This window comes from Sinocyclocheilus grahami, unplaced genomic scaffold (assembly GCF_001515645.1).
Source record: "Sinocyclocheilus grahami isolate Dianchi unplaced genomic scaffold, SAMN03320097.WGS_v1.1 scaffold893.1, whole genome shotgun sequence".
Lineage (NCBI taxonomy): Eukaryota > Metazoa > Chordata > Actinopteri > Cypriniformes > Cyprinidae > Sinocyclocheilus > Sinocyclocheilus grahami.
Genome location: NW_015506072.1, coordinates 295,771 through 309,809, shown reverse-complemented (window position 1 = coordinate 309,809; position 14,039 = coordinate 295,771). Strand labels below are relative to the sequence as shown.

Here is a 14,039-nt window from a genome sequence, read left to right as displayed (position 1 = left end):
GAGGCCTCTAGGAACAGGGTTAATGGACGGAAGGCCTCCAGGGCGATACCAGTTCCGGGACCCATGGCGGATCTGGCAGTTCGGGTCGTAATGGCGGAGCAGGTAGACTCGGATGCCATGGCAAAGCAGCCTCCGAGGCTGCAGCCCCAGCCCCCGGCCTCTACAGCTGGAGCCCTACTACGGCCTGACCCTCCCCCCTCCAAAAAAAATACTTGGGGACGCTTACGGGCTCCGAGGTCCTCCGTGGGCCATGACAGGGGACTGGAGCCCTCACTGGGCTAGATTGGGGAACTGGGAAGCGCTTTCGAGGAACTGGCACTGGAGCAAACTCAGGGGCTGGAGCGAGCTCTGGGGCCGACACTGGAGCTAGCTCTGGGACTGGAGCCGACACTGGAGCGAGCTCTGGGGCTAGAATGAACAGATGAACTGGGCAACCGGCGGGCTTGACTTCATAGCGGCCGGCGGGCTTGACAACAGTGCAGCCGGCGGGTCTGACTTGGTACTGGGCTGACGACTAGGGTGGAGCTTCGGAGGACAGCGGTGAATTTGGGGTTTGGCAGGCGGTAGGAGCCGTTGGAGTGGTATATGGAGGTTCTCAGCGTGGTGTGAGCTGGGGAGACGCGGCACGTTGGATGACAAGTCTTGGGAAGTTTCTGAACCATTTAAGAACAGCACGAGATTAATCAGCTCGATCAGAGGAAGATCGCAGCGGATTATCTCGTCATCCAACCCTAGCAGGAAGCACGCACCTAGAGCGGCATCATGCCAGCTCACACGGTCAGAGAGCTCGAGAAAACCCTCCACATATCGCTCCAACCCCAGACCACCCTGCTGCAAAACCCACAGTGCGTCCTCAGCTGCAATCATCTTTTTTGGGTCCGGTATTCTGTCACGGTTGCACTACTGAGTGGAGTGCGGAGCAAGGAACAGAGGGAGACGAGGAGTACATCAATCAAGAGAGCTTTAATCACGGCAACACGGAAAACTCATGTAGCACATGTAGACATGGGCAATACGGACGCTGAACTATAAACAGTGAACACTATTTAAACACATGACAAGACAAGGGGATGATGAGGCACACCTGGGATCAATGGAAATAAACGGGGAACACCTGGAATTAAATCAACATAATCAGGACAGGAACAGGAAACTAACCAAATATGGGCAAGGAGGGCACATGGGGAGCAAAACACACACAAAACACGGAACAAAGTCTGACAGGCATGAGAAAGAGTAAATAATGACTATTTTCATTTGCGGGTGAACTCACACTTCAAGGCAGCATCAGTGGAAAACACAGTTAAGAAAATCCCGGGGGTATGGTGAACATGATGTAGTGAACAGCAGCCAAGATGACAACCCCCTTTCCACAAAATGTAATAATTCATAATGATGCAAAATGTACCAAGCACAATGTTCTCTGCCAATCCTCACTTCTAACATGCATCCACAGCATTTGGTGTGGTTTTGCCGCTATCAGAGCAGAAACGAAAGCTGCTGCTCTCCTTATCTTTTTCCATTGTCTCATTTCACGTTTACATGTAAATTGTGTGAATGTGTTTTATCCAATTGATCAAAATATCTGAAAAACCCATGCATTTACCCACACAATGACTCCCCACACTTGAAAAAATAGACAGTTAATTTGAGATCCGATCAACCAAAACACATTTTAAATCCAGGTGTAAACAAGGCCCAAATCCGCCGCTATATCGGGGGGCGCTTCTGTGAACCTCAAGATTGCCTTGTTTCTGCAAGTCTTTCCACAGTGATGGCACATGAAAGTCGTTTGTCTGGTGTTATTACATGATACCCAAGATGTTTCTTGTCCGTGAAACTCTCCACAATTCCACACTGATGACATAAAAAGAGCTCCCTTATAAGTGAAAACTCATGTGGGCCTTTAGAGCTGCTTTATGTCCGAAACTTTTTCCACAGTGACCACATGTAAACGGCTTCTCTCCAGTGTGAACTCTCATGTGCCTGTTAAGGGTATCTTTCCGGTTGAAATTTCTTCCACACTGTTGGCAGGTGAAAGGCTTCTCTCCAGTGTGAGTTCTTATGTGGTCTTCCAAGTGTTGTTTATAATTGAAACTCTTTCCGCACTGAGGGCATGTGTAGGGTTGCTCTCCAGAGTGAATTCTCATGTGGCCTTCAAAGTGTCGTTTTTGACGGAAACTCTTCCCACACTCGGAGCACGTGTAGGGTTTCCCTCCATGAATTTTCATGTGGACTTTAAGGTTTTCATGTTGAACAAAACACTTTCCACACTGTTGGCATGTGTAAGGCTGCTCTCCATTGTGAACTCTCATGTGTCTGTTAAAGCTTTCTTTTTGAGTGAAACTCATTCCACACTGTTGGCAGGTGAAAAGGCTCTCTCCAGTGTGAACGGTCATGTGGGAAAGAAGGTTTCCTTTCCGGTTGAAACTTTTTCCACACTGTTGGCATTTGTAAGGCTTCTCTCCAGTGTGAACACTCATGTGGACTCCAAGGTTTCCAAGCTGAGTGAAACTCCTTCCACACTGTTGGCATGTGTACGGCTTCTCTCCATTGTGAATTCTAACGTGTCTTTTAAGAGTTACTTCTCGATTGAAATGCTTTCCACACTGCTGGCAGACATAAGGCTTTTCTCCTGTGTGAATTCTCATGTGTCTTTTAACACCTTGCTTTTGTCTAAAACACTTTCCACACTGTTGGCAGGTGAAATAACTACTACTTCCTGTCTTTTCAGTCTGTGAACTAAAAGATTTTTCTCCAGTTATAAAATCACGTTGATTCTTATATTGATCTTCCTCTTCCATTTCATTGAGTTCTTGACTCTCCTCTTTCAGCAGCATCGGGTCTAAGGCGAAAAAAAGACAAAATAAAAATGAACCCCAATTTAATGGCACAAAGCAACAGATGTCAAAATATTCAGACATGTAAAGTGTCAAAACCAACATAAAACTAGATCGTATACCCACTAAGCAACTAAAAAGAGGCGTTACATGTAATCTGAGAATCACTTCCCAATGTTGCTAATTCTTTCTCACTTTAAGGCATGTCTCAAAAACTATAAAACTGGCAATTAAACCTTTGTTTAAAGAATTAGTTCACTTCCAGAATAAACATTTCCTGATAATTTACTTGGCCCAATGTCATCCAAGATGTTCACGTCTTTCTTCAGTCGCAAAGAACTTAAGGTTTTTGAGGAAAACATTCCAATAATTTTCTCCATATAATGGACCTCAATGACGGCCAACGGGTTAAAGGTCCAAATTTCAGTATCAAATGCTCGTCCTACACTAGCTCTGCGTTGCGTATGTACGTCTTCACGCATTCATCTCTGTACTTCGGTTCAAAAAGATAGGGTAGGGTGGAAAAACTCCTCCAACTTCAAAAAAGCCCGTCATTGTTGTTTTACCCTTTTTGTATGGGATATTTGACTTTCTTTGCACATTTGCTTTGTAAACATTGGGTCGGTACTTTCGTCTATGTCACGCACATGTGATTAAGTAATACATGAGGTTGAGCTAGTGCAAGACAAGCATTTGTGGTTAAGTATACAAATTTATTTTAGAAAATGATCGATCTTTCGCTAGATAAGACCCTTATTCCTTGGCTGGGATCGTGTAGAGCCCTTTGAAGCTGCACTGAAACTACAATTTGGATATTCAACCCTTTGGGTCAAATTGAAGTCCACTAGATGGAGAAAAATCTTGGAATGTTTTCCTCAAAAACCTTAAAGGGGTCATGTGATGTTGCTAAAAAGAACATTATTTTGTGTATTTGGTGTAATGAAATGTGCTTATGCGGTTTAAGGTTCAAAAAACACATTATTTTCCACATACTGTACATTATTGTTTCTCCTCTATGCCCTGCCTTTCTGAAATGCGTCGATTTATACAAAGCTCATCGGTCTGAAAAGCGAGGTGTGCTGTGATTGGCCAGCTATCCAGTGTGTTGTGATTGGCCGAATACCTCAAGCGTGTGTACAAATTTTCACAAAAGCAAAAAGTTTTATAAAATGATAAACTTCACATTTCAGCCTATAAATCAGAAAAGGGATCAGTCAAATGAATTACATTTATTTAAACATTACCAGTCAATTATTATATTAACCTAATAAAATTTAATTGTTTAGATTTATTTTAATGCATTAGCATTAGCTTCTTATCGATTCACCAGTTCACATTTACAACTGCATGTTTGCTGCATAAAAATATAACAACAGCAGACGGTCTTATTGAAAATGCAAATTCATTCTCTGCCAGCAAAATCATAGCCTTTTGAAATGTAATCGTCACAGCTATATCGCAATTCTTGTGTTTCCGTCGCCAAATTTAAGACCGCTGGAAATCATAATTAAGACTTTCTTGTATTGTCGTGGCAATTTTCTATTACAATGAAGGTATGAGACAATAGTCTTTTAAAGATTTATTTTCTTGCAAGAAAAGGTGACATACAGTTATTACAGTCATGGCTGCAGAGTGCGACCCCGGATAACAGTCTGACTCAGTATTTATACCCTAATCATACCAGGATGCTTCCATCTCATCCAATTATAATGCATGTTCAACATATGTGTCCCCTAAATGCGCTTCTAAGTATTAAATGCTAATTAATTTCTAAGCTAGGATGTCTAAGAAGCTAAAATAAAAATTTTGGTCTCACACTTGGCCATAAAATTTTATACAACTTTTTAAAGGGTTAGTTCACCCAAAAATGAAAATTAGGCTGTGTTTTACTCACCCCTGAGGCATCCAAGTGTATACGACTTTCTTCTTTCAGATGAATCCAGTCGAGGAGTTATATAAAAAAATCATCTTTGAACTTTCAAGCTGTTTATTGCCACTCAGCGGGTGGTGTTGCATTGCCTCAGTCCAAAAGAACTTAAATAAAAATCGCACATCCATTAAAAAAAAGAGTGTCTCGCATGGCTCCGGGGGATGAACAAAGGCCTTCTGTAGCGAATCGATGCGTTTTTTTGTGAGAAAAAGATCCATATTCAAAACGCAATAATCACTTTAATCTAGCTTGAGCCAGCAGTTGTACACAGAAGCAGCTCCGGGAGCATGAGGTATGAGGTTAGTGCTGCGCATGCGCCGGTGAGTCTCGTGAAAACCAACGTTTGTTTACAGGAGCAAAGGAAGCAGTTTCCTTACTTTAGCAAAGGAAAACCAGTCTCCTCTTGGCTTATATCCAAATCCTCTGACATTCTTCTTTACAAATCCTCGTTTTGTACTTCTAATTAGTGACCGTTGTTTTGGTCTCTCCGTTGCGCTTCCACGGTCGTCACTTCTGAGCGGCGCGTGCGCCAAGCCGACCTCATACGTAATTCCCCCGGAACTGCTTCTGTTTACAACAGTGAGCACAAGCTAGAAAGTCATATACACACCTAGGATGCCTCGGGGGTGAGTAAAACGCAGCCTAATTTTCATTTTTGGGTGAACTAACCCTTTAAGTCCCCGTGGAAACCCTGACTATTTGAACGTGAGTTTTTTCTGTTTTTAACATAACTTTGTTTGTATATGAACTGACAAGGCTTTAAAACGCATGCAGACGTTTTGTTTGTTGTTGTAAAGGCATGGCCCTCTTCTGAAAAGGGGGCAGGGAACAGCAGCTCATTGGCATTTAATGAGACGCATGAGAAAACTGTGTTTATGCTTCCACCCAAGAAAGGTGTTTACAGCATGAAATAATAATAATTACTATGAATTATTTTGAGCTAAAATGACATTCTAAGGTGTCCGCAGACACATTCTGGGGACACCTTAGACTTAATTAGACCTACATTAAATAGTCTATCATTTTTTTATTTTTTTTTTTGCAGAGAAGCTGTAGTAATTTTTGAAGAATTACAGTCAACATTTAATGCCCACCATTGCACAAAAACTGCTTATTAAAGTTACAAATGACCTGCTTTTGGCCACATCTCTCTTCTAGCACTGTCATTTCTGAAATAGCTCCTTTTTGTAAACCTCTTGTAACACTGAGAAGAACGGCAATAATTTTCCAGAATGAGTCTGCAAATGATGTTTAATTTTTTTTTTTCATGTGTGAAACATTTTGCACGTGAAAGGTCTCTCTCCATTGTGAAGCCTGTTACTTTATGTCTGAAGCTCTTTTCATACTGATAGCATGTAAATGGCTTCTGTTCATGTGATACCTAAGGTTTGGTTTTGTTGTGAAGCTTTTTGAAGAATTACAGTCAACATTTAATGCCCACCATTGCACAAAAACTGCTTATTAAAGTTACAAATGACCTGCTTTTGGCCACATCTCTCTTCTAGCACTGTCATTTCTGAAATAGCTCCTTTTTGTAAACCTCTTGTAACACTGAGAAGAACGGCAATAATTTTCCAGAATGAGTCTGCAAATGATGTTTAATTTTTTTTTTTCATGTGTGAAACATTTTGCACGTGAAAGGTCTCTCTCCATTGTGAAGCCTGTTACTTTATGTCTGAAGCTCTTTTCATACTGATTGCATGTAAATGGCTTCTGTTCATGTGATACCTAAGGTTTGGTTTTGTTGTGAAGCTTTTTTTACATTTATCTTTTCCAGATGCAGGTTTAATGCTTCTCTCTGGTATGAATTCTCATGTGGTATTTAAAGTGTCCTTTTTGATTGAAACTTCTTCCACACTGTTGGCAAGTGAAAGGCTTCTCTCCAGTGTGGATCATCATGTGCTTGTTAATGCATCCTCGTTGAGTAAAACTTTTTCCACACTGACAGCATGTGTAAGGCTTCTCGCCAGTGTGGACATTCATGTGATTTTTGAGGTTTCCTTTGTGAGTGAAACATTTTCCACACTGTTGGCAGATGAAAGGCTTTTCTCCAGTGTGAATTTTCATGTGGGCAATAAAAGTATGTTTATGTGGAAAACAATTTCCACATTGAGGGCATGCATAAGGTTTCTCTCCAGTGTGAACTCTCATGTGGCTTTTAAGGCTTGCTTTTTGACTGAAACATTTTCCACACTGTTGGCAGGTGAAAGGCTTTTCTCCAGTGTGAATTTTCATGTGGGCATTAAAAGCATGTTTGTGTGTAAAACTCTTTCCACATTGAGGGCATGTATAAGGTTTCTCTCCAGTGTGAACTTTCATGTGGCTTTTAAGGCTTGCTTTTTGACTGAAACTATTTCCACACTGCTGGCAGGTAAATGGCTTCTCACCGGTATGAATCCTCATGTGGACTTTAAGGTTTCCTTGTAGATTGAAACTCTTTCCACACTGTTGGCAGGTGAAATGACTTCTCGTTTCGGTCTTTTGAGCTCTTTTACATGAGCAACTAAATGATGTTTGTCCAGTTATGGAATCATTGTATTTCTTACACTTATCTTTATCCTGCATTTCCTTCAGTTCTTCACTCTCTTCTTTCAGTGCCATCAGGTCTATGGCGAAAAGAGACAAATACTTGTTAACCCCCAATAAAAAGCAACAGTAAAACAAAGTAACAATGGCCCAAATCTGCCATTTACGTCTACAACCGGGGTGTCAAGCTCAGATTGTGGAGTTTCACAGTCTTGCAGAATTTAGATCCGACACTCCTACCTTTAGTAATGAATACCTTGATTCAGGTGTGTTCAATTAGAGTTGGAGCTAAACTCTAGAGCAGGGCTTTGGCCCTCCAGGAACTGAGTTTGACATCCCTGGTCTACAATATTAGAAAATACTCTTTTCAACATTGTTCAGTTTTAAAAACTGGCCATATGGTCACCATATTATTAAAGATATATCTCTCTCCTAGAGCTATTGGATCTTCAACCACATATACCACAACATTCTGTTGGATAGCTTGAGAATTATGTAGGCAGTTGTGGACAAGAAATAATATGCTTTTTGTCCTATCTATCTGACTGGTACCACTTTGTGTAAATAAAGAGACATCTCTTCAAACACAACTATGGAAAACACAACTCTTGTTTCCTTTGGTACAGTATTAACATACCTGCATTTAGATCCACATCCCTGCTTGCCTGGACCCATTCCCACACATTATGGAACAATGAATCTAGCAGGTATGCAGCTTATTCTCCTGCGCCAGGGGAGCACTCCCTCGAGGACCATACCCGTGATTTCTTGGACTAAGCAAACCACACTCACTTTCTAGACAGTTTTCTCATTACCTTTTATCGTGCTGGTCTGAATGATCCTCTAGGTCAGGCGTTTTCAAACCTGTCCTGGAAGCCCTGCACATTTTGTATATTTTCCTTATCTAACACACCTGATTCAACTTATCAACTCGTTAGCAGAGACTGCAAGAATTAAATTGGGTGTATCTGATGTGCAGGGCTGGGGGTTCTCCAGGACAGGTTTGAAAACCACTTCTCTAGGTACACAACTATCCTGTGTTGGTCCTCAAGGGACATTTGAGCAATTTGGTTCCCCCTTCACTGTGGGGGAGGTGAGGGAGGACTCTTCCTCTAAACATTTTTTTGGGGGAAGTTATGCTCCTCAAGCTTTGGCGGACATGGAGCTTGGGCTGCCACTTATGTTATCAGCCTGCACCAACTCGGCTACTGGACCAATCTTGGGGCGTCCAGTGGGGCAGACCCTCCATTGACGTTGGTCCGAGTGGCTGCCACTCCAGAGTCTCGTAACCACAGGTCTGCTACCCCAGTCTCTCCATGACATGGTCACCACTTCAGAGTCTCATCACGACATGGCCACCACGCCAGAGTCTCCAGCCACCATGGACACCAAACCAGTTTTTCAGAGTGTCATAAACGTCACATCTGAGGCTACAAGGGCTTGCAGTTTGGCGGACCCACCACTGATGTCCTTGCGAGCAGTTGGCATCCTGACATCCTCAGCGTTCTCAAGCCCGATGGCCTCAGCGGTTCTTCCACCGTCTGCTGCCCTTTCCAGTGATGGTGGTCACCATTTTGTGTCTGGGCTGTACACACTTCTCCCGAGGCGGCGGTGAATGCTACAGAACCTCCCGAGGAGGTGGCAACCATCCCTGAGCTCTCTGCCTGTCCTGTCATGGCCATGGAAGCCATTTCTGAACACTTTCTCTTTGCTTTCGGTGACAGTTCTGCCTGCGTCGCCGCAATGGTCTTCCGCTCTGCCTGCTCCGCCTTTGTGGTCTTCTGGCTCCACCCTGGTCTTCTGTTTCACCCACGCAACCAGATCTGCTTGCTTCGCTCTGGTCTCCCGCTCTGCTTGCTCCATCCTGGTCACGTGCTCCACCACAGTCTCCAGGCCCTCTTCCACTCCATCTGCTGTGTGCCTTGTTTGTCATAGTTACACACATTAGTTGCCATAGCCACTCATTGGACTATACACACTCCTTGTTAGTTCCCATAATAACTTGTTAGTTCCTTTTGTTCTCCCTTGTATTTAGCGCTTGTGTTTCCCTTGTGCTTTGTTACAGTGTTTTTGCTCATGTTTCCTGTTCCTTGTTTGTTGTGTTCCTTGACTTTTGTTTCCTTTGTTAAATTATAAATTACCTTCATATAGGACCACATGCCTGCTTGCCTGGATTTATTCCCCCACATTACTTACACACACACACACACACATATATATACATATTTACTTATTTATTTTAGGGATGTCACAATTCTCGATATAACATCAAACCATTCGATACGACATCCACTGTTCAATACGCGTTTGTGAATTGCGGATTTTCAGTTTTGCGTTTAAATAATATTTGTGTTTTATTTTTCTCAGAATTGGCTGTGTGTGTGTGTGCCTGTGAGTTCACATGCTGAGATGAGGAAACACCTATTTATATTTGAAAAAGCAACACACGCTGAGCATCTACCCTTATAATGACATGCAATGATAATCCTTTCTAAACCTGTTGTCCAACAAAAGAGAACATAACTTGTTTTTACTTCACAACATTAGTCAAGTCTTTGAAATAACTTCCTTTTGTGATCTGATGTGGCTTCTTATCACAGAAAATTCTACACTGTAATAAAGGCTATGCCAATTAGAAAAGGCTTGAAAAACACACAAACCAAATTGTCACGGGAGAGTGTTTATTGTCCTTAGCCTACATTTCATCATTCAAAACATTTAACATTATATCTTCTTTTTATTCAGTTACAGCAATAGCTTTGTCCATATTAGGGATTTCCTGGAACGTCATCAGTGTTACTTCGCAGATTTAGGAGAAAATCTTAAAAATAATGGGCATCAGTCTTAAATTTAGGACTTCTAAATTTTTGTATTTCACAAAGCGTTTTAGCGCTAAAACTAGCTCCTAAATCTGTGAAACGTTAGGAGTAGTGAAGAGGACTCCAAAGTCACTAAAACCAAATCTGAACTATCCTAAAATGGCTGTTGCCAGCAATCTACCTCGGAATATAAACATTTTAGAAACATTTGACGAAAATGAGCTTTTAAAAAGGTATCGGCTTTGGTTTGGAGGTAATCCCAACTCCAAATTTTTGATTATAACCTTAATATATAGCTGTTCTCGCGTCCAGTTTGGTTTTCTTTTATGTTTGCATGCCTTACTATCAGCCATGATTATTCTACTCTGCTAATTAAAAGGCTGTTTATATGCATATTACCAAAATTTTATTAGTCGCAGAAAAAAAATTCCACATGAAGTGGCGAAAACATGCAGTCCGTGACGGACAAATTGTTAACGGCTGGTCTATGTGGTAATATAGCACATCAGGCAGGACACCCATATGCCCTCCTAACATTCATCGACCTCAAATATGGCTTATCTGAAATATGTATGTAGTAGCAACTTAACATGGCAGCTCAATCTAATGTTAGCCTAGAAAAAAGTGCGCAGTTCACATGTTTGTGCGAAGTGTGGAAGCTGAACAGTAGCGAGCTTGGGCTACTGCAGGACAGATGGAGGCGCCGCTGCGATCATTTGCTCTTAAAATACTTCCTGTTAGGGCTGGACGATATGGCCAAAATTTATATCACGATATATTTCATAATTTCGGTCGATACGATATAATTCCGATATCGATATGAACACTATTTAAAAAAGCCTGGTAAAAACTGCCAAGAATGCTCACAACAGATGTCTGTGCATACAAACTTATGAAAAATTAATTTGCCAACTCTGACACCTCATATAAAACCATATAATACTTTAGAAGAAACAAAACAGCAGAAATAAATTTATGTTCACGTTTAATTTGTATTTAGCCTTCATACAACCGCGACGCGTTATGATTTTGAAACGTGCAGTGCTCATGTTTATTCAACGAAGTCAAAACGTCACAAATAAATCAATGTATGGGAAACACTGGGAATGTATATCGAAATATCGGAAATATGTTTAAAAATCATATCACCGTTATTGAAAAAAATTATATCGCGATACATATTGATATTGAATTATTGTCCAGCCCTACTTCCTGTATGTACTGAAAGTATGAACTTTTTGGTAATACAGATAAGAGTAATGCATCTTTTGTATCTGTAAAGACTCTACATTTATTCGTGTGCACTCAGAATAACAACGAAACATTGCGTTTTTGTAAAATAATGAAAGCAAACAGGATGCATTCTCTGCCGTCTCGGACTCTGTGAACTTGAGCACGTCACTTTCGAAACTCCGTGTATGCTTGACCTATTACAGACATGAAAAATATATCTATAGAGAGTTAAACTTAAATAAACCAATTCAAATGGAAAATAAATATTCTCAGATTATGTAATTGAAACATGCATGCAGGCGCATACTGCGGAGATGACGAGTCAGTGTCGCCGACTTCATCTCTTAAACCAGTGTACTTGCTGTTTTTCCCTAACACATTCATAATTATTATATTTGCCGGTGCGCTGCGGCAAGCCTTTTTTTGCGAGCGCTTATTAGGCTATGTAGGCAATTAAAGGCTCATTATTATGATTTATATGGTTTATTAATAAAAGTGCGACTAATAGTCAACTAAATGCTTGTTCACGCTGGGACTAATATCGCGCGCGATTATCGCCGAAGTTTAACGCCTCGTGACTAAACAAAGGGCGCCAATGTGAGTGTGCACACCGACGCGTAAAATGTAATTTTTTTTTTAAACGCCACGGGCTCGTTTTTTTTGGTTTGATGCGCCGCATTAAAAACTGGCCGACCAATGAGATTGGCGCTTTTGTTCACATGCCTGGAGCTGCTGAAGTTACAGTAAAACATGACTTGGTGGCGCTCAAGCACAAAACTGTCTTGCCGAGCACACAGTGATACCTAACGACGAAGAGGAAGTAAGTAGACCAAGAAGATGCATCGAGGCGAGATGAATGTAGAGCTGCTGGTCTCATTGGTGTCTGAACACAAAGGGCTTTATGACAAACACGACAGCGACTATCTCGATAAGATCTCGATAAGAAGGAGTTGTTATGGAGAGGAATTGCAGATCAAATAGGAATCGATGTGTACCGGGGTATTTCTGTTTTTCATTAAGCGCCATCTAATGTCAGGGAGTGAATTTGCACGTTCACTCGGCTCATCGCCTGCGAAAATTGCTTGGGTATGAACACAAAAGACGCGTCGAAAAACGTTGGCGATAATCGTCCCGGTGTGTACGAGGCTTAATGCTTAAAATGAACGACTACTAGTCGACCAGAAAAATCTTTAGTCGAGGGCAGCCCTAATGCATATTGACTAATTGTTTACGAGAAGCATACATATAAGAGGCTGACAATTAGCTGAATATATAGCCTACTTGTTTAATTAGTGACACTTAGCCTGCATTTTTTAATCTTTATTTGAATGTGGCAATTGACATTTTTATTTTAAAACTTTTATTTGAATATGGCAACATAATATAGTTCTCTACAATATTTCCATGAATAAATCTCTGACAGAGACTATCAGCCAATCACTGTGTGCATAGTTAGTAAGCATGCTGACATCATCCATAGCAACAAGGTCTGCCCCGCCCCCTTACTCTTAGCTTAAGACTTCTCTCTATTCCTTAGTAAAAGTTAGTCTCAGCAGCTTTGTGAATAGGTTTTAAGAGAAATCTCTTAGCTAAAAACTTACTGCTATTTAGGAGAACTCTTAGTGATAAGATAAAATGTTTTGTGAATATGGGCCCTGATCTACAAATGCACGTATTCCTTTTTGCATGAGCAGTATTTGCTGTGTTTGTACAAATCGCTGCACAATCATTTAAAGGGGTCATATGATTTTATTTCAATGTTTCCTTTCTCTTTGTAGTGTTACAAGCTCCATAAAGAAGATCTGTAAAATTGCAAAGACTAAAGTCTCAAATCCAAAGAGATATTCTTTATAAAAGTTAAGAGTCAACCACACCTACCTAAAATGCCTCGTTCTAACACGCCCCCACATATCTACCTCACTATGTGGGAAGATTAGCATAACGCCGCCCAAATTCTCGCTGTAGTATTGTTGCTGCAGCCGCCGCCATGTTGTGAAGACGCTGTGTGCTTCGTTGTGAAAGCTAAACTACTTTGTTTGGTCTTCCAAAAGAGGACGATATCTGCTTCGTCATGCCTGGAGCTGATCCGTGCTGGTCGCTGAGGGAATACATCAACTTAGTGCTGTGGATCGCCGGATCGGCTTTCACCGTGGACGAAGCAGAGTCCAGCCCGGGGTTGTCACATGTGGTTGCTGCAAGCCTCCTTTGTCGAATCTGCCGGGCGCCGCTCACTCAAGCCACTGTGTGTTTCGTTGTGAAAGCGAAACTACTTTGTTTGGCCTTCCAAAAGAGGACATAACGTTTCTATAAAGTGCGGCAGTTCCAACTTTGCAAGGACAGTCTGGCGCTTCTGACTCACAGCCCGTAAGTACGTTTTTTATACTTAAAGAATTTGCCACTGATGATTCAAACGTGAGATTTAAGCAGTGTAGAGTAGGGCTTGTTGTTTGTCATTTCTCCGATCACAAATGCAGACATGGTTTTATGTTTACGCGGCACAATACGCAACGCAAAGCGTAAAAAGACAGTATAAGTCATTACAATCAGTAATTATGTCCCCACTGGATGCAACAAGTGCCTCGTTTGTAATGGGTTTTAATGGTTTCGTCACGCCGGGACACATGGAAATCATAGACTGTATGGAAACACAGTATGTGAGGGGTGTAACATTTCCGTCACACGCTTGAGGTA

General features: G+C 41.5%; 1 protein-coding gene across 1 annotated transcript; it reads right to left on the bottom strand.

Moving 5' to 3' along the window:
* Positions 1 to 1,880: 1,880 nt before the first annotated feature.
* Positions 1,881 to 2,651, bottom strand: LOC107563868 (gastrula zinc finger protein XlCGF8.2DB-like). The gene has a single exon (XM_016248836.1). It carries the CDS (start codon positions 2,649 to 2,651, stop codon positions 1,881 to 1,883), a length of 771 nt encoding a protein of 256 aa, XP_016104322.1.
* Between the last annotated feature and the right edge of the window lie 11,388 nt (positions 2,652 to 14,039).

Excerpts from the sequence above, each read along its gene's own strand:
- LOC107563868 (XM_016248836.1), bottom strand. The coding sequence starts at position 2,651 with ATGAGAATTCACACAGGAGAAAAGCCTTATGTCTGCCAGCAGTGTGGA.